At 47.1% G+C, this 19,066-nt stretch overlaps 1 protein-coding gene across 1 annotated transcript in view; it reads left to right on the top strand.

Annotated features, from left to right (window-relative positions):
• Nucleotides 1–19,066, top strand: part of MLYCD (malonyl-CoA decarboxylase) — a 65,525-nt gene that overhangs the window by 11,901 nt on the left and 34,558 nt on the right. The window contains exons 2-3 of the mRNA XM_073585110.1: nucleotides 3,933–4,045; nucleotides 6,967–7,123. Of these exons, the coding sequence (XP_073441211.1) occupies nucleotides 3,933–4,045; nucleotides 6,967–7,123 (270 nt within the window). The remainder of the gene's footprint in view (nucleotides 1–3,932; nucleotides 4,046–6,966; nucleotides 7,124–19,066) is intronic.

Here is a 19,066-nt window from a genome sequence, read left to right as displayed (position 1 = left end):
CTAAAATACAAAGGAAATATGCCATCTTTAACTTTAGGCCTTTTAGAGATCATTTCATCTTCAACCTCCTTATCTGTCCACAGTGATTTTGACCAGGGGTGCCCAAACTTTTACATTCCACTGTATGTCATGCCATTCTGGTATATACAGGTGCTTCTCACAAAATTAGAATATCGTCAAAAAGTAAATTTATTTCAGTTCTTCAATACAAAAGTGAAACTCATATATTCTATAGTCATTACACACAGAATGATCTATTCCACGTGTTTATTTCTGTTAATGTTGATGATTATGGCTTACAGCCAATGAAAACCCAAATGTCATTATCTCAGTAAATTAGAATACTTTATAACACCAGCTTGATAAATGATTGTAAAATCTGAAATGTATGCTTAGTAAATGCACTCACTACTTGGTCGGGGCTCCTTTTGCATCAATGCGGCATGGCATGGAGGCGATCAGCCTGTGGCACTGCTGAGGGGTTATGGAAGCCCAGGTTGCTTTGATAGCAGCCTTCAGCTCATCTGCATTGTTGGGTCTGGTGTCTCTCATCTTCCTCTTGACAATACTCCATAGATTCTCTATGGGGTTAAGGTCAGGCGAGTTTGCTGGCCAATCAAGCACAGTGACACTGTTGTGTGTAAACCAGGTATTGGTACTTTTGGCCGTGTGGACAGGTGCCAAGTCCTGCTGGAGAATTAAATTTCCATCTCCATAAAGCTTGTCGGCAGAGGGAAGCATGAAGTGCTTTACAATGTCCTGGTAGACGGCTGCGCTGACTTTGGTCTTGATAAAACACACTGGACCTATACCAGCAGATGACATGGCTCCCCAAACCATCACTGATTGTGGAATCTTCACACTAGACCTCCAGCAGCTTGGATTGTGGCCTCTCCACTCTTCCTCCAGACTCTGGGACCTTGATTTCCAAAAGAAATGCAAAATTTGCTTTCATCTGAAAACAACACGTTGGACCACTGACAACACTCCAGTTCTTCTCTTTGGTCCAGGTAAGACGCTTCTGGCTTTGTCTATTGGTCATGAGTGGCTGACACAAGGAATGTGACACTTGTAGCACATGTCCTGGATACTTCTGTGTGTGGGGTGAAGCGATGACTCCAGCAGCAGTCCGCTCCTGGTGAATCTCCCCCACATTACTGAATGGCCTTTTCTTAACAATCCCTTCCAGGCTGTGGTTATCCTGGTTGCTTGTGCACCTTTTTCTACCACACTTTCTCCTTCCACTCAACTTTCCATTAATATTCTTGGATCCAGCACTCTGTGAACAGCCGACTTCTTTAGCAATGACCTTTGTGGCTTCCCCTCCTTGTGGAGTGTGTCAGTGACTGCCTCCTGGACATCTGTCAGGTCAGCAGTCTTCCCCATGATTGTGGAGCTACTGAAACTAAGGGACCTTAAGGCTGTGTGCACACGCTGCGGATTTTGCTACGGTTCCGCAGCGGTTTTGGCCGCTGCGGACCCGCAGCAGTTTTTGCTGCGGTGTACAGTACAATGATTCCCTATGGGAATCAAAAACCGCAGTGCAGACGGTGCGGAATTTTCCGCGCGGATTATCTGCGGTTTTCAATCCGCAGAAAGAATTGACATGTCAATTCTTTCTGCGGATTCTCCTGCGGTTTGCCATCTCCTCCATTGAGGAGATGAAAAACCGCAGGGCAAAACCGCAGAGCAATCCGCAGGTAAAACCGCAGGTCTTTTGACCTGCGGTTTCACCTGCGGATTGTACAAAATCCGCGCGGATGAATCCGCACCTTTTCCGCAGCGTGTGCACACAGCCTTATAAGTTTTGTTAATTATTCTAATTTCCTGAGAGAATGACTTTTTGGTTTTCATTGGCTGTAAGCCATAATCATCAACACTACAGAAATAAACCCATGGAATAGATCACTCTGTGTGTAATGACTCTATAGAATAGAGGAGAGTCACTTTTTTTATTGAAGAACTGAGATAAATTCACTTTTTGCTGCTATTCTATTTTTGTGAGAAGCGCCTGTATATAGATGTGTGGCGGTCTGATTCGGGTCAGGAGACCCCCAGCCAGTCCGTATATTCTGATCCATCCTCTGACTCGAATGCAAGAAGCTGGAGTTACAGCTCTTCTTCATTGTTTTCTTTTCATTTCCCCCCCTCGTCCAAAAAGTGAATTTTCATTCTGCCAGAGAAGAAAATGAAGCCAACCCCCCCTCCTAAATTATTTTCTAACTTCTCCCAAATGTGTAATAACCAAGTTTCCAGTTTTCGGATGTTCACTCCCCGCCAGACACGCTATGCAGAGGTCAATGTGCTGCGTGTAAAGCTAATAGGCAGTGTGCGGCGTTGAACGGCAGCGCCGGCTGCGGCTCGTTCTATCTACAGTTGATTCACATTCAATTCTTTGCACAATGGAAAAGCATATTTGGCGGACGGGGGAATTTTTCTTTTTTTTTCTATTTACGCTACTGAACTCCCCTAATCTCCTTCCGATATTGTTCCCTGTCCATTTGCATTCAGGAAAATGTCTTTTTACATTCCCTTATCTCTTTGCAGAACGCAGCCTCTTGATTTTATAGCACCCCATGGTACACACAATTAAATCTTTTCAGATCTACGGTAATTGAGGCCAGGCACACATGAAATGGAAAACATATATTTTTTTTTTTCTCGGCTTGTTGTTCAGATCTTAACTCCTCCCGACTTCGAGGATTTGTGTTATTTTTAAGGGGTTTAGAAAAAAAAAAAAATTTTTAGGATTATTTAAATGAATCGTATTCACGGAAATTCCACTCTTGTTGGTGTCTCCGGTCCTTACAGAACTAACGAGTTGCCTCATTTAATATTTGTACATGTCTGAGTGGTGCGTGCCGAGTTTGTGCTGTCTAGTGTCACATGGGTGTTTATTCTTGGTGGTTATGCAGATGACTTTGCGCCCTCACTTTGCGCCCTCACTTTGCGCCCTCACGTTGCGCCCTCACGTTGCGCCCTCACGTTGCGCCCTCACTTTGCGCCCTCACTTTGCGCCCTCACTTTGCGCCCTCACTTTGCGCCCTCACTTTGCGCCCTCACTTTGCGCCCCCACTTTGCTCCCTCTCTTTGCGCCTTCTCTTTGCGACCTCACTTTGCGCCCTCTCTTTGTGCCCTCTTTGCTCCCTCTCTTTGCGACCTCACTTTGCGCCCTCTCTTTGTGCCCTCTTTGCTCCCTCTCTTTGCGACCTCACTTTGCGCCCCCACTTTGCTCCCTCTCTTTGCGCCCACACTTTGCGCCACATTTTCCCAAATTTCATACACGTGCTGCCGAGCAAATGTGCAGCTGAATGTGACTTAAAACTTTGTGCAGATTTTTAGATCCACAGCAGATTCCACAATTTGCAGAGCACAGAGGGAAATCCGCTGCAAATATGCAGCAAAATCCACGACACGTCTGCATGCAACTCAGCAAAAATCTGTACATGTGAACTGAACCTTAGAGTAATGTAATATTGCCAGGTTATGGGGCCTGATCTCTCGGACTCCACACCCATCCTGTGAATGAACGGGCCACAATGCAGCACTTACATGTGACCGTGTCACCATTACTTGTTAGTGAATGATTGGGGGGCAGCTGCGTTGGGAAAAACTGCCCACATTGGTGGTTAATTGTGGTGGCCCTTTTTTGTATTTTTTTTTTTTTTTCTTCAGCATAGCGGTGCATCGCACTTATATCTGGATCAGTGGGGGGTCCCAGAGACTGGAACAAAGCGGGCGATGAGGAGGAGCCAATGAGATCAGTCACAGCGGCAGACATATTAATACACAAAGTTAGCTGAGACTAACGCTCTAGTAAATGTCAGTGAGCTCTTGGAAAGGTGGCTGACCGCGAGTGATCTCTTTCAAAAATTTAGATTTGTCTTGTTCCCGAATTTTAATCATATTTGTTTCCCCCCCTCTTCCTCCAGGAGATGAATGGGATCGTGAAGAGCATGCTGTCCGAGTGGTTCTCTGTTGGCTTCCTGAACCTGGAGAGGATAACCTGGCAGTCACCCTGTGAGGTCTTGCAGAAGATCAGTGAGTAAGTGCATCGGATGGAGATTTGTAATTTTGCCTGCCTTTGCCCGTACAGTGGACACACCCATGCTGAACCCTTCTTCCTTGGGGGTTGTACCATCCAGCAGTCCGGCCTATGCGGAGAAGTCCTGAGTCGTCCTCTTCTGTCGTTCCTTACGGCTGCTTCCTAGCTATATAATTTTCTGTCTATAGATTTACTGTACACCCATAGAAGTGAATAGGATTAACGGAAACATTTGGCTGTTTTTAACCCCTTAGTGACAGAGCCAATTTGGTACTTAATGACCAGGCCAATTTTTACAATTCTGACCACTGTCCCTTTATGCGGTAATAACTCTGGAACGCTTCAACCGATCCTAGCGATTCTGACATTGTTTTTCCTTGACATATTGTTCTTCATGATAGTGGTAAAATTTTTTCAATATGACTTGTGTTTATTTATGAAAAAAACGGAAATTTGGCAAAAATTTTGAAATGCAATTTTCACATTTTAATTTTTGCACCCTTAAATCAGAGAGTCATATCACACAAAATAGTCAATAAATAACATTTCCCACATATCTACTTTACATCAGCACAATTTTGGAAACAATTTTTTTTTTTTGTTAGGAAGTTTTAAGGGTTAAAAGTTGACCAGCGATTTCTCATTTTTCCAACAAAATTTACAAAACCGTTTTTTTATTTAATGGTCCACCTCATATTTGAAGTGAGTTTGGGGGTCAATATAACAGAAAATACCCAAAAGTGACATCATTCTAAATACTGCACCCCTCAAGATGCGCAAAACCACATTTAAGAAGTTTATTAACCCTTCAGATGCTTCACGAGAACTAAAGCAATGTGGAAGGAAAAAATGAACATTTTACTCTTTTCACCAAAAATTTACTTTGGAACCAATTTTTTTTGATTTTCACGAGAGTATCAGGAGAAAATAGACCATAAAAGTTGTTGTGCAATTTCTACTGAGTACGCCGATACCCAGTATGTGGGGGGAAAGCCACCATTTGCGCGCATAGCAGGGCTCAGAAGGGAGGCAGCACCGTTTGACCTTTTGAGCGCTACATTGGCTGGAATCAATGGTGGCGCCATGTCGTGTTTGGAGACCCCCTGATGTACCTAAACAGAGGAAACCCCCCAATTCTAACTCCAGTCCTAACCCTAACCACACCCCTAATCCCAACCCTAACCACACCCCTAACCCACCCCTAACCGTAATCTCAACCTTAACACTAACCACAACCCTATCTTTAGCCCAACCCTAACCCTAATGGAAAATGGAAATAAATACATTTTTTGATTTAATTATTTTTACCTAACCAAGGGGGTGATAAAGGGGGGTTAGGTTTACTCTTATTTTTTGGATCACTGATGGGGTCTATCACAGTGATCAAAATGAACCATTAGGAAAAATTTCCTATTGTTGTGCCGGGAGCTGGCCAGCAGATCTCGGCGGGCGCACTGCGCATGCCTCCTCCATTTTCTTCCCAGAAGAAGATGCCACCGGGCGAGGGAATTGACAGGGGGGCATGTAGGAGGGTCCAGGGGTACCGGAGGTATCGGAGGGGGGGGGGGGGATCACATCAGAGGAGAGCAAAATTAAATTGACAATCTGACTTTTTTTATTTTGCAGTCGCTGTTATTCCATTAATAACGACGATCGCAACACCGGGGTCGGTAAAAACTGACTCAAATCATGTTCTCTGGGGTGTCAGCTACCCCCGGTTGCCGAGACCCCGGGGAAATACCAACGCTGAGGGGCACTATACACTTATGTCTCAGCGCCATTTAAAAACGGCGCTGAGGAATAAGTACCCTTAACTGCTGCCGTTAAAAGGTGTTTCGGCGGTCGTTAAGGGGTTAAAAACCCGGGCTACATTTTTGAATTTTTTTTTTAAGACTAAAAAGATCCATTCAAATGCATTTTAAATGTATGTTTCTCATTTTTATATATTGGTCATTTTGTCAATTTCTATTTATTTCACACTTTTGTTGATCTGCACCTTCTTTATCGTGAGTCCAGTGTCTGCGATCTGTCACCTGCCTGCCTGTCAGTCAGCCATCACCCTTAGATTTTCAAGTTGGCAAATAATTTTTGTACATAGTGGAAACATCTATATACCTGCCATGAATTGTAGAATTGCCCGGTGTGGGAGATGCCTCCCTAAGAAGCACACACAGACATGAGGGATTCCTGTTCTAATGACTCTATGTAGCGCACATTCAAACTCAGCATCCGCATGGAGGATATTATACTGTGGTACTGAGCAGTGTAGCTGTGATTCCAGCACTATGATGAGATAAAAGACTAGAAAGCTGCCGCTCAGAGGTCATTATACAGCAGTCCTGAGAAGTGTAGCGTGAATCCAGCCCTAGGGGGAGATAAAACACTAGAAAACTGCAGCATGGAGAACACTACACAGCAGTACTGAGCAGTGTAACACTGAATCCAGCACTATGATGAGATAAAAGACTAGAAAGCTGCAGCCCAGAGGCCATTATACAACAGTCCTGAGAAGTGTAACGTGAATCCAGCCCTAGGGGGAGATACAACACTAGAAAACTGCAGCATGGAGAACACTACACAGCAGTACTGAGCAGTGTAACACTGAATCCAGCACTTGGCTGAGAGAAAACACTAGAAAGCTAAAGCACAGAGGTCATAATACAGCAGTCCGGAGAAGTGTATCTGTGAATCCAGCACTAGGGGCAGATAAAATACTAGACAGCTGCAGCGTGGAGGACACTATACAGTCGTACTGATCAGTGTAACTGTGAATGCAGTACTAGGGAGAGAGAAATGACTAAACAGTGAACAAACCCACACTGGTCTCCCTATTGAGGTGATCGGCCTCATTATTGTATACTCAGTTTTTTGGGACGATGGAGGAAGGACTGGACGTTTGCTAATGCTGGGTTTCTGTGCAGGTACGAGGCTGTGCATCCTGTCAGGAACTGGACGGACATGAAGCGCAGAGTCGGTCCTTACAGGAGATGCTTCACCTTCACTCATAACGCAATGCCCGGGGAGCCCCTCATCGTGCTACATGTGGCCTTGGTGCAGCACATTTTGGGTAATATTCAGGTGAGATTTTGTATGATGCTTAGTGATTTTGTCAATATGTTAGGGTTTACGAAGTCACAACATTTGGATACCTGCCTTTATAATTAAAGCCCCCACACACAGACTAAAGTCAGACGAAAATCCGATGTGTATGGTGGCCTTCTGACCTTCTCAACAGATTATCTTGGGAGAGAGAAGGATCCGTCCTGTTGGACTTCCAATGGCTGATCCTTTTATTTTCTGGGAGATAATCCAACTCTAGAGGAGGTTGCCAGCGGCTGTCTCGTAGGGATGTATGAAGAACACAGGCGCACTCTGCCAAGTGTCTCCACGTGTGGGGGAGTCAGGAGAGATAACGGTTGGCCAAACAATGGTGCATCTGCGCGCCATTGAAACAATCTCTCCAGTGCACAAACCCTGATCTTGTGTGGGCTCAAGAATAATTAATGTTCATTTGAAAGAAAATCTCCTGATTCTATGATTTGTCACACAGTTTTGAATTTTTTTTGCTCTGTTGCCCCATGGCTACTCTGTGGGATCTGTGCATCTCTCCTGGTACTACAAACTGGATATGAGCTCCGTGTGTCTCTCCCAGTAGTATAGGCTGAATGTGAGCTCTGTGTGTCTCTCAGTAATACATGCTGGATGTGAGCTCTGTGTGTCTCTCTGTTAGTAACATAGGCTGGGTGTGAGGTCTGTGTGTCTCCTAGCAATATAGGCTGGATGTGAGGTATGTGTGTCTCCCAGATATATATTCTGGATGTGAGCTCTGTGTTGTTCTGTTAATAATATAGGCAGGATGTGAGGTTTGTGAGTCTCCCGAGTAATAAAAGCTGGATGTGAGCTCTGCGCGTCTCTCTGTGATATAGGCTGGGTGTAAGGTCTGTGCCTCTCTGTTATTGATATAAGCTGACTGTGAGCTCTGTGTGCCTCCCAGTAATATAGGCTGGATGTGAGCTGTGTGTGTCTCCAGTAATATAGGCTGGATGTGAGGTCTGTGTCTCTCCCAGTAATATAGGTTGGATGTGAGGTCTGTGTCTCTCCCAGTAATATAGGTTGGATGTGAGGTCTGTGTGTCCCCGAGTAATATAGGCTGGATGTGAGGTCTGTGTGTCCCCCAGTAATATAGGCTGGGTGTGAGCTCTGTGGGTCTCCCAGTAATATAGGCTGGATGTGAGGTCTGTGTCTCTCCCAGTAATATAGGTTGGATGTGAGGTCTGTGTCTCTCCCAGTAATATAGGTTGGATGTGAGGTCTGTGTGTCCCCCAGTAATATAGGCTGGATGTGAGGTCTGTGTGTCCCCCAGTAATATAGGCTGGATGTGAGCTCTGTGACTCTCCCAGTAATATAGGCTGGGTGTGAGCTCTGTGTGTCTCTTCCAGTAATATAGGCTGGATGTGAGGTCTGTGTGTCCCCCAGTAATATAGGCTGGATGAGAGGTCTGTGTGCCTCCCAGTAATATACGCTGGATGTGAGCTCTGTGTGCCTCCCAGTAATATAGGCTGGGTGTGAGCTCTGTGGGTCTCCCAGTAATATAGGTTGGATGTGAGGTCTGTGTCTCTCCCAGTAATATAGGTTGGATGTGAGGTCTGTGTGTCCCCCAGTAATATAAGCTGGATGTGAGCTCTGTGACTCTTCCCAGTAATATAGGCTGGGTGTGAGCTCTGTGTGTCTCTTCCAGTAATATAGGCTGGATGTGAGGTCTGTGTCTCTCCCAGTAATATAGGCTGGATGTGAGGTCTGTGTGTCTCCCAGTAATATACGCTGGATGTGAGCTCTGTGTGCCTCCCAGTAATATAGGCTGGGTGTGAGCTCTGTGTGCCTCCCAGTAATACAGATTGGATGTGAGGTCTGTGTCTCCAGTAGAGTTGAGCGATACCAGCCGATACTTGAAAATATCGGATCGGAATGGATCGGCCGATCTTAAAAAAAAAAAAAAAAAAAAAAAAAAATCGGTATCGCCGATTCCGATACCGGGAACCAATGCAAGTCAATGGGGCCAAAATATCGGAATTAAAAAAAAACCTTTCTTTCCTTGTAGGTTAATTCTACATGAAGAAAAACAACTAAGAATAATGTAGAATGTATTGGGGGAGGTGGAGGAGACATTAAAGCCATAGAGGTTTAGCCCAATCAAATGGAATAGCAGGAATTAAACTTTTTTTTTTAAAGACGTTAGGCGTTACAAAGATATTGACTATGTTAGCCTCATTTATATTTTGCCAGACATGTATGTCTTCTTCTTCTTTCTTCTTTCTTATTCTTCTTCCTTTTTTTACCTTCTTCTTCTTCTTCTTCTTCTTCTTCTTCTTCTTCTTCTTCTTCTTCTTCTTCTTCTTCTTCTTCTTCTTCTTCTTCTTCTTCTTCTTCTTCCTTTTTTTACATTCTTCTTCTTCTTCTTCTTCTTCCTTTTTTTACATTCTTCTTCTTCTTCTTCTTCTTCCTTTTTTTACATTCTTCTTCTTCTTCTTCTTCTTCCTTTTTTTACATTCTTCTTCTTCTTCTTCTTCTTCCTTTTTTTACATTCTTCTTCTTCTTCTTCTTCTTCCTTTTTTTACATTCTTCTTCTTCTTCTTCTTCTTCCTTTTTTTACATTCTTCTTCTTCTTCTTCTTCCTTTTTTTACATTCTTCTACAGTGCCTACAAGTAGTATTCAACCCCCTGCAGATTTAGCAGGTTTGATAAGATGCTAAATAATAAGTTAGAGCCTTCAAACTTCACACAAGAGCAGGATTTATTAACAGATGCATAAATCTTAGGCCTGTTTCACACTTCCGTTTTTGTGTCCGCCAAACGGATCCGTTTCCGTTTTTTTGACGGAAACTGATGCAAACGGATCCGTTTTTTAAAAACGGATCCGTTTTTTTGACGGATCCGCGGTAACCGTAATGGAAGTCTATGGGACAAAAAAAACGGATCCTGCAAAAAATGGCGGATCCGTTTTTTTACGGAAAACAACGGATTTTGACGGATTTGAAAAAACGGAAGTGTGAAACAGGCCTAACAAACCAAAAAGTTATGTTGCTCAGTTAAATTTTAATAAATTTTAAACATACAAGTGTGGGTCAATTATTATTCAACCCCTAGGTTTAATATTTTGTGGAATAACCCTTGTTTGCAATTACAGCTAATAATCGTCTTTTATAAGACCTGATCAGGCCGGCACAGGTCTCTGGAGTTATCTTGGCCCACTCCTCCATGCAGATCTTCTCCAAGTTATCTAGGTTCTTTGGGTGTCTCATGTGGACTTTAATCTTGAGCTCCTTCCACAAGTTTTCAATTGGGTTAAGGTCAGGAGACTGACTAGGCCACTCCAACACCTTGATTTTTTGCCTCTTGAACCAGGCCTTGGTTTTGTTGGCTGTGTGCTTTGGGTCGTTGTCTTGTTGGAAGATGAAATGACGACCCATCTTAACATCCTTGATGGAGGAGCGGAGGTATCTCCAGGTAGGCCGTGCTATCCATCTTCCCATGGATGCGGACCAGATGGCCAGGCCCCTTGGCTGAGAAACAGCCCCACAGCATGATGCTGCCACCACCATGCTTGACTGTAGGGATGGTATTCTTGGGGTCGTATGCAGTGCCATCCAGTCTCCAAACGTCACGTGTGTGGTTGGCACCAAAGATCTCGATCTTGGTCTCATCAGACCAGAGAACCTTGAACCAGTCTGTCTCAGAGTCCTCCAAGTGATCATGAGCAAACTGTAGACGAGCCTTGACATGACGCTTTGAAAGTAAAGGTACCCTACGGGCTCGTCTGGAACGGAGACCATTGCGGTGGAATACGTTACTTATGGTATTGACTGAAACCAATGTCCCCACTGCCATGAGATCTTCCCGGAGCTCCTTCCTTGTTGTCCTTGGGTTAGCCTTGACTCTTCGGACAAGCCTGGCCTCGGCACGGGAGGAAACTTTCAAAGGCTGTCCAGGCCGTGGAAGGCTAACAGTAGTTCCATAAGCCTTCCACTTCCGGATGATGCTCCCAACAGTGGAGACAGGTAGGCCCAACTCCTTGGAAAGGGTTTTGTACCCCTTGCCAGCCTTGTGACCCTCCACGATCTTGTCTCTGATGGCCTTGGAATGCTCCTTTGTCTTTCCCATGTTGACCATGTATGAGTGCTGTTCACAAGTTTGGGGAGGGTCTTAAATAGTCAGAAAAGGCTGGAAAAAAGAGATAATTAATCCAAACATGTGAAGCTCATTGTTCTTTGTGCCTGAAATACTTCTTAATACTTTAGGGGAACCAAACAGAATTCTGGTGGTTTGAGGGGTTGAATAATAAATGACCCTCTGAATAAACTTTTCACAATTTCAAAAAAAAATTAAACAAAGAAATAACATTCTTTTTTGCTGCAGTGCATTTCACACTTCCAGGCTGATCTACAGTCCAAATGTCACAATGCCAAGTTAATTCCGAATGTGTAAACCTGCTAAATCTGCAGGGGGTTGAATACTACTTGTAGGCACTGTACTTCCTTTTTTTACATTCTTCTTCTTATTCCTTTTTTTACATTCTTCTTCTTCCTATTTTTAAATTCTTCTTCTTCCTTTTTTTACATTCTTCTTCTTCTTCTTCCTTTTCTTACATTCTTCATATTCTTCTTATTCAACAATTATTATTCTACATATTCAACTTCTTCATCTTCTTCCTATTCTTCTTCATCATATTCTTATTTGTGTCAGGCATTCCTGTAGTTGTTATCTAGAAAAGTTAGAAGTTTACACCTTCCGTTCTGCCTGTCACAAAAGATTTACAACAGGATTTGTCCGCGTTCAGTTTGGCCTGCAGCAGCAGGCCTTTTCCAGGGGCACCACGAGGAGGAACGGACTCACCCCCATACACTGCTTAGTCGTCTTCTGCTTATAAATAAGATAATATCATTTGCTCAGAGTATTAGTCTTATGCTTAATGTTCTTCTGCTTTGTTTTTTTATGCTTCTTTGTCTTCTCTCTCTTGTTGTTCTGTATCTTGGTGGTTGTCTTCCTGTTCTTTGTCCTCTTGAACCAGCTGACGGTACTGGCACCCGGAGGGGCAGCAGAAGGAACAAGAGCCAATGGCACAACCGAGGACCAGCTGACGGTGCTGGAACCCGGTTACTAAGCAGGAGGTACCTGTGCTACAAAGCACTACCAAGGACCAGCAGACGTTGCCGGAACTCGGATACCGAGATGGAGGCACCTAGGCCAAAGGCTCTGACGAGAACCAGCTGACGGTGCTGGAACCCGGAGGGGTAGCAGAAGCTGCAAGAGCAAATGGAAATAGCGAGGACCAGCTGGAACCAAGCTGGGCAGGAGGGAGTACCCGTGCCAAAGTCAGTTATGAGCAGCAACTGGCGATGTTGGAGCCCAGGGACAAGCACTTAGCAGGCTGAGGCCTGATGTGCTGTCAATTGGGAGGCAGCAGGACAGATTTCCATCAAAACAGCAGGGGAACAGCTGACGTTACTGAACCCCACAAACACAGGAGCTAGTGTTTTACTCTGTGAAGACGGCACTTCCGAGCAACAACTGGCTGTGTTGAAGCCCAGGGACAAGCACGGAGCAGGCTGAGGCTGCATTGAAGAAATTTTAAGATCGGTTGTAGACTTTTACTAATTTTAACCAAGCTCCACTTAGGCCTGTGGCTTCACTGATTTTCGTATTTCCCCTGTCCTCCAACCCCGCCAGTTACAGCTCCGAAGTGGCGTCTGCACAATCCACACTTGTTCCTGTGTTACAGGTGTTCAGTCCGGTCAGTTAATCCCCTGATGTGTGTCCGGCAATGTCGCCTGCTCTGTCCACATTCCCATAACTAGTTATGGGTATGTGGACAGAGCAGGCGACATTGCCGGACACACATCAGGGGATTAACTGACCGGACTGAACACCTGTAACACAGGAACAAGTGTGGATTGTGCAGACGCCACTTCGGAGCTGTAACTGGCGGGGTTGGAGGACAGGGGAAATACGAGAGACAGTGGAGCCACAGGCCTAATTGGAGCACGGTTAAAAATCAGTAGTAGTAGGACTGTGTAGGCAGCAGGAGACTTTGCCATCCACACAGCAGGGGACCAGCTAGCGTTACTGAACCCCACTGAGACACGGGAGCAAGTGTCTCTTTCCGTGTGGACGGCACTTCCGAGCTACAACTGGCTGTGTTGAAGCCCAGGAAATAGGAGGGTGTAGGCAGAGTCCTACTGTCTTTGGAATGCAGAGACAGCAGGAGAGACTGCCAACCACACAGCAGGGGAACAGCTGGCGTTACTGAACCCCACTGAGACACGGGAGCAAGTGTCTATTTCCGTGTGGACGGCACTTCCGAGCTACAACTGGCTGTGTTGAAGCCCAGGCAAAATCTGGGTGTAGGCTGAGGCCTACTGTCTTTGGAATGCAGAGACAGCAGGAGAGACTGCCATCCACACAGCAGGGGAACAGCTGACGTTACTGAACCCCACTGAGACACGGCAGCAAGTGTCTCTTTCCGTGTGGACGGCACTTCCGAGCTACAACTGGCTGTGTTGAAGCCCAGGCAAAATCTGGGTGTAGGCTGAGGCCTACTGTCTTTGGAATGCGGAGACAGCAGGAGAGACTTGCCATCTCCACAGCAGGGGAACAGCTGGCAGTGCTGAACCCCACTAACACTTGAACGAATGTGTTTGGCTCTGTGGAGACGACACTTCTGAACACCAACTGACGCTGTTGGAGCCCAGGATTAGGCGAGAAGCAGGCTGGGGCCTACTGGATTTTGGCAGGTGTAGGCAGCAGGTGACTTGCCATCTCCACAGCAGGGGAACAGCTGGCAGTGCTGAACCCCACTAACACTTGAACGAATGTGTTTGGCTCTGTGGAGACGACACTTCTGAACACCAACTGACGCTGTTGGAGCCCAGGATTAGGCGAGAAGCAGGCTGGGGCCTACTGGATTTTGGCAGGTGTAGGCAGCAGGAGACTTGCCATCTCCACAGCAGGGGAAGAGCTGGCAGTGCTGAACCCCACTAACACTTGAACGAATGTGTTTGGCTCTGTGGAGACGACACTTCTGAACACCAACTGACGCTGTTGGAGCCCAGGATTACGCATGCCGCATGCAGAGGCCAATGGGCAGCGGTTTTTATGGAGGTTGTTGCCTACTACTGATTCTAACCATGCTCCACTTAGGCCTCTGGCTCCACTGTCTCTACTATTTACCCTGGCCTCCAACCCCGCCAGCTACATCTCTGAAGTGGTGTCAGCACAATCTACACTTGTTCCTGTGTTACTGGTGCTCAGTCCCGTCAGTTGATCCCCTGATGTTTGTCCGGCAAGTTCGCCAGCTCTGTCCTCATTCCCACTACTGGTTATGGGAATGTGGACAGAGCAGGAGACCTTGCCGGACACACATCAGGGGATAAACTGATGGGACTGAGCCACAGGAACAAGTGTAGATTGTGCTGACGCCACTTCAGAGATGTAGATGGCGGGGTTGGAGGCCAGGGGAAATAGTAGAGACAGTGGAGCCAGAGACCTAAGTTGGGCACGGTTAAAAATCAGTAGTGGTTTGAATGTTGATGGAGCTGGTGACTTTGCCGTCCACACAGCAGGGGATCAGCTGGCGTTACTGAACCCCACTAACACAGGAGCTAGTGTGTTTCTCTGTGCAGACGACACATCTGAGCGACAACTGGCTGTGTTGAAGCACAGGGATTATAGTTCAGGTGGTAGAAAAATGAACACACCAGCAGACCTGGATACAGTTGCCAACCACTAATTTAGTCTGTAAGAGGAATGGCAAAGTCTTTGGAGATCCAGGCCTTGTTCATTTTCAGAAAAGTCAGCCGGTCAACATTATCGGAAGATAGTCGCGTGCGACGATCTGTTAGTACACCACCTGCGGCACTAAAGACGCGTTCCGATAATACACTGGCAGCAGGGCAAGCCAGCACCTCCAATGCATACTGGCTAAGCTCTGGCCATGTATCCAGCTTAGAGACCCAAAACTTGAAGGGGGAAGAGCCATCTGGGAGTACAGTGACAGGGCAAGACATGTAGTCTGACACCATCTGTCGTAAGCGTTGCCTCCTGCTGACTCGAGGCGTCGCTGATGGTGTAGACAATTGTGGTGGACACACAAAACTTTGCCACATTTGGGCCATAGTGGTCTTGCCTTGTTCTGCGGCGCTGCCTCTGCTCCCTCTTTGTGCAGAGTTTCCGCCACTGCCTCGACGCACAGAGCTGCTTTGTAAAGCACTAGCAACAATGCTGTCGGGTGGAATGGAAAACATTATGGACTGCACCAGTGACTCTTCGTACTCCCGCAGTTTACGCTCCCGGTTCAACGTTGGTATGAGCCTTTGTACGCTGTCCCGGTAGCGAGGATCTAGGAGGGTGTACACCCAATAATCAGCCGAGACGAGAATGTGGGCGATGCGGCGGTCGTTTCTCAGGCACTGCAGCATGAAATCAACCATGTGCTGCAGACTCCCAACTGCCAAAGAACCGCTGTCCCCTGTTTGAGGCGTGACCTCTGCCTGCTCTGCATCACCCCACCCTCGCTGTACATACTGAGTAGAGGTTTGTGTACCTCCCTCCTCTGGAGAGATGTCTTCCTCCTCCATCGACTCCTCCTCATCCTCCTCACAAAGTGTCCCCTGCCTAGGCCTTTGTGAGGAAACACGTAGCGCAGACTGTCCAGAAGCAGATGGCATTTGGGACTCCTCATCCTCCACCTCTTCCGAAACCTCATCCCTTAGTGCTTGCAGTGTTTGTTGAAGCAGGCAGATAAGGGGGACAGTCATGCTGACTAGTGCATCATCTGCACTCGCCATCCGCGTGGATTCATCGAAGGCACGCAAAACGAGGCAGATGTCCTTCATAGAGGCCCACTCAATGGTGCTGAAGTGTGAACGGCGCACAGTGCGACTTGTTTGCGCCTGATGCAGCTGGTACTCCATGACTGCTGCCTGCTGCTCACACAACCGCTCCAACATATGTAACGTTGAATTCCACCGGGTGGGTAGGTCACATATGATGCGATGTTCCGGAAGGCCAAATCGTCGCTGCAGAGCAGCGAGGCGCGATCTTGCCGTGCTGGAACGTCGCAAGTGAGCGCACTCTATGCGGACCTTGTGCAACAGTGCATCAAGATCCGGATAGTCCCTCAGAAAGCTCTGCACGACCAAATTAAGCACATGTGCCAGACATGGGATGTGTGTGAGGTTGCCTAGGCCAAGAGCTGCCACCAGATTTCGGCCATTGTCACACACTACCAAGCCCGGCTGGAGATTCGCTGGCCCAAACCACACATCGCTCTCCTGCTTGATAGCATTCCAGAGCTCCTGCGCTGTGTGGCTTCGATTCCCCAAAGAAATTAATTTGAGTACAGCCTGTTGACGTTTGGCCACGGCTGTGCTCATATCGGTCGTAACAGGCTCCTGCTCTGCTGTTTCTGAGGAACTTGAGTAGGAGGAGGAGTCTATGTGTACAGACTGGAGTCCTGCAATCCGTGGCGTTGGAAGAACACGTACAGCGCCACTCTCCAGATCTGTACCCGGCTCCACAACATTGACCCAGTGGGCAGTGAGGGAAAGGTATCGTCCCTGTCCATGGTTACTGGTCCACGCATCGGTGGTCAGGTGGACCTTGCTACTAACGGCGTTTAGTAGCGCATGTTTTATTTTGTCCTCAACATGTTTCTGCAGGGCAGGGACGGCTCGCCTGCTGAAATAAAAGCGGCTGGGCACGTTGTATTGGGGGACTGCCAATGCCATTAAGTCCCGGAAGGTGTCAGTGTCCACCAGCCTGAATGACAGCATTTCAACTGCCAGAAGTTTGGCAATGCCAGCATTCAGAGACTGTGTTCGGGGATGGTTTGCCGAGTAAGGGCGCCTTTTATCCCATGCCTGTGCTACCGATGGCTGTGATGGATGGGAACGTGCTGCTATGGGTGGAATCTGACTGGGTCTCCGGACAACAGTGGCAGAGGTTCTTCCTTGGCGATCCTGTGAGGAAGCCGAACCAGCAGTGTGTGAGCTGGAGGAAGAGGCCCCAACACGAACTGAAGAGGTGGTAGGTGGTGCTGTACGTTTGCCTACGTCTTCAGGGTGTCTCTGCAACTCCAACTCGTGCTTGGTGCGCACATGTTTCCACATATTTGTGGTATTGAGGTTGCTGACATTTCTCCCTCTTTTGACTTTCTGATGACACAGCTTGCATTTGACAAAGCAAATGTCATCTGCAACTGTGTCAAAAAAGGACCACGCACTGCAAGTCTTGGGAGCGCCCGTTTTGCCTTTGGAATGAGGAATGCTCCTAACGGGTGCCGAAGTGGAGGGTACAGGCAACCAAGTCTTCCCCCTCCCTCTGCCTCCTGTTTTGGCCGGTAGGGGAATCTCTTCCTCCGAGCTGCTCCCACCACCTTCCTGTTCCTCACGCCATGATGGGTCAAGGACCTCATCATCTTCCCTCCCCTCTTCAAACAGCTGCTTCTCCGGGGTTGTCTCGCCAGCACCGTACGCACCAGAAAGTGGCAACTGAGTCTCGTCATCATCTGATGCGTACTGAGGTGTGCTGACCATAGGCACTGGCCCACTCGCCTCTTCAGATTCAGAGGGACAAAGAAGTTGTGCATCACTGCATACTCCCTCTTCTTCACATTCAGGAATGCTGCTTGGCTGGCCCCCTCTTTCCAAGCCAACAGATTCCGAGAACAGAAGTAGAGACTGTGATGGCTCCTGTCCATGTCTCTCTGACTGCCTGGGCACTTTGGCAGGTGGTGAAGAGACAGATGGTTGCTCTTCGGTGCTCTGGCCCTGAGAGGATGTGGAAGTAATTGAAGTCGATGCGTTAGCTGCCATCCATCCAACAACGGCTTCAATTTGTTCCTCCCGCAGCAGTGGGGTACGTTGAGGTCCTACAAAGCTGCGCATAAAGGACTGTTGCCTGCTAAAACTGGGGGATGCTGATCCACTGGTGCCCGCAGCAGGCCCAGAATCCCCACGTCCTCTCCCTGCAGAATCCCCACGTCCTCTCCCTGCTGAAACTCCACGCCCACGCGCCTTACTCCCTGCCTTCTTCATCTTGCCAGACTGCTTAAGATAGGCAGAAAAGTACAAAGGGGGGCCTTAGTGTGCTTATTCCTGAACAGCTGGTTACAGGTACAAGAAACACTAATTTTATGAAGTGTGTGTGTGTGTGGACTACACTTTAATAGGAGCTGATGTGGCTTACACAAGTACACATGTAGTGTTTGGTGAACTTTTTTTGTGGTTTCTTTGTTGGAAACAAACTCAAAGTATGTGAACAAAGAATTGAAACTGATAGTATCACCAACTTTTTGGAGCTATTACAATGCAGGCAGGTAACCTACAATGCAAAAGATGAGGCTCCAAAAAAATTGGGTAATACTAATCTGGCTGCACCGGCAGGGCACAAGCCAGAAAAAAAGGCTCCTCTATCTACTCCTATATAGTGTTTGCAACCAACCAATGTTGATGGATACGGATGGATGCACACTAATAGGAGAAGAAAAAATGAGCTGCACTCAAAGACAAATATGTGTGAGGCAGTGACGCACGTTGAGCGTCCTACAACCAGACGTAGCTGCAGGACACTCTACTCAGCGTGAGCTGCACTCACATATAGTCAGAGACCTCTCAAGACAGCCGTGAACAGTGCATCTAAGTGGGCACTGGCACTGACAGGCTGCAGAAAGGCTCCGCTGTGTACTCCTATATAGTGTTTGCAACCACCGTAGATGGAGACGGATGGATGCACACTAATAGAAGAAAAAATGAGCTGCACTCAAATAAAAATATGTGTGAGGCACTGACGCACGCTGAGCGTCCTACAACCAGACGTAGCTGCAGGACACACTACTCAGTGTGAGCTGCACTCACACACAGTCCGAGACCTCTCAGACAGCCGTGAACAGTGCAGCAAAGTGGACACTAGCACTGAAAGGCTGCAGAAAGGCTCCGCTGTCTACTACTAGTGTTTGCAACCAACGTA

Source organism: Dendrobates tinctorius, unplaced genomic scaffold (assembly GCF_039654945.1).
Source record: "Dendrobates tinctorius isolate UK_male_01 unplaced genomic scaffold, ASM3965494v1 ptg000009l, whole genome shotgun sequence".
NCBI lineage: Eukaryota > Metazoa > Chordata > Amphibia > Anura > Dendrobatidae > Dendrobates > Dendrobates tinctorius.
Note: the sequence above shows the minus strand (reverse complement) of the source record. Positions and strands in the feature narration are given on the sequence as shown.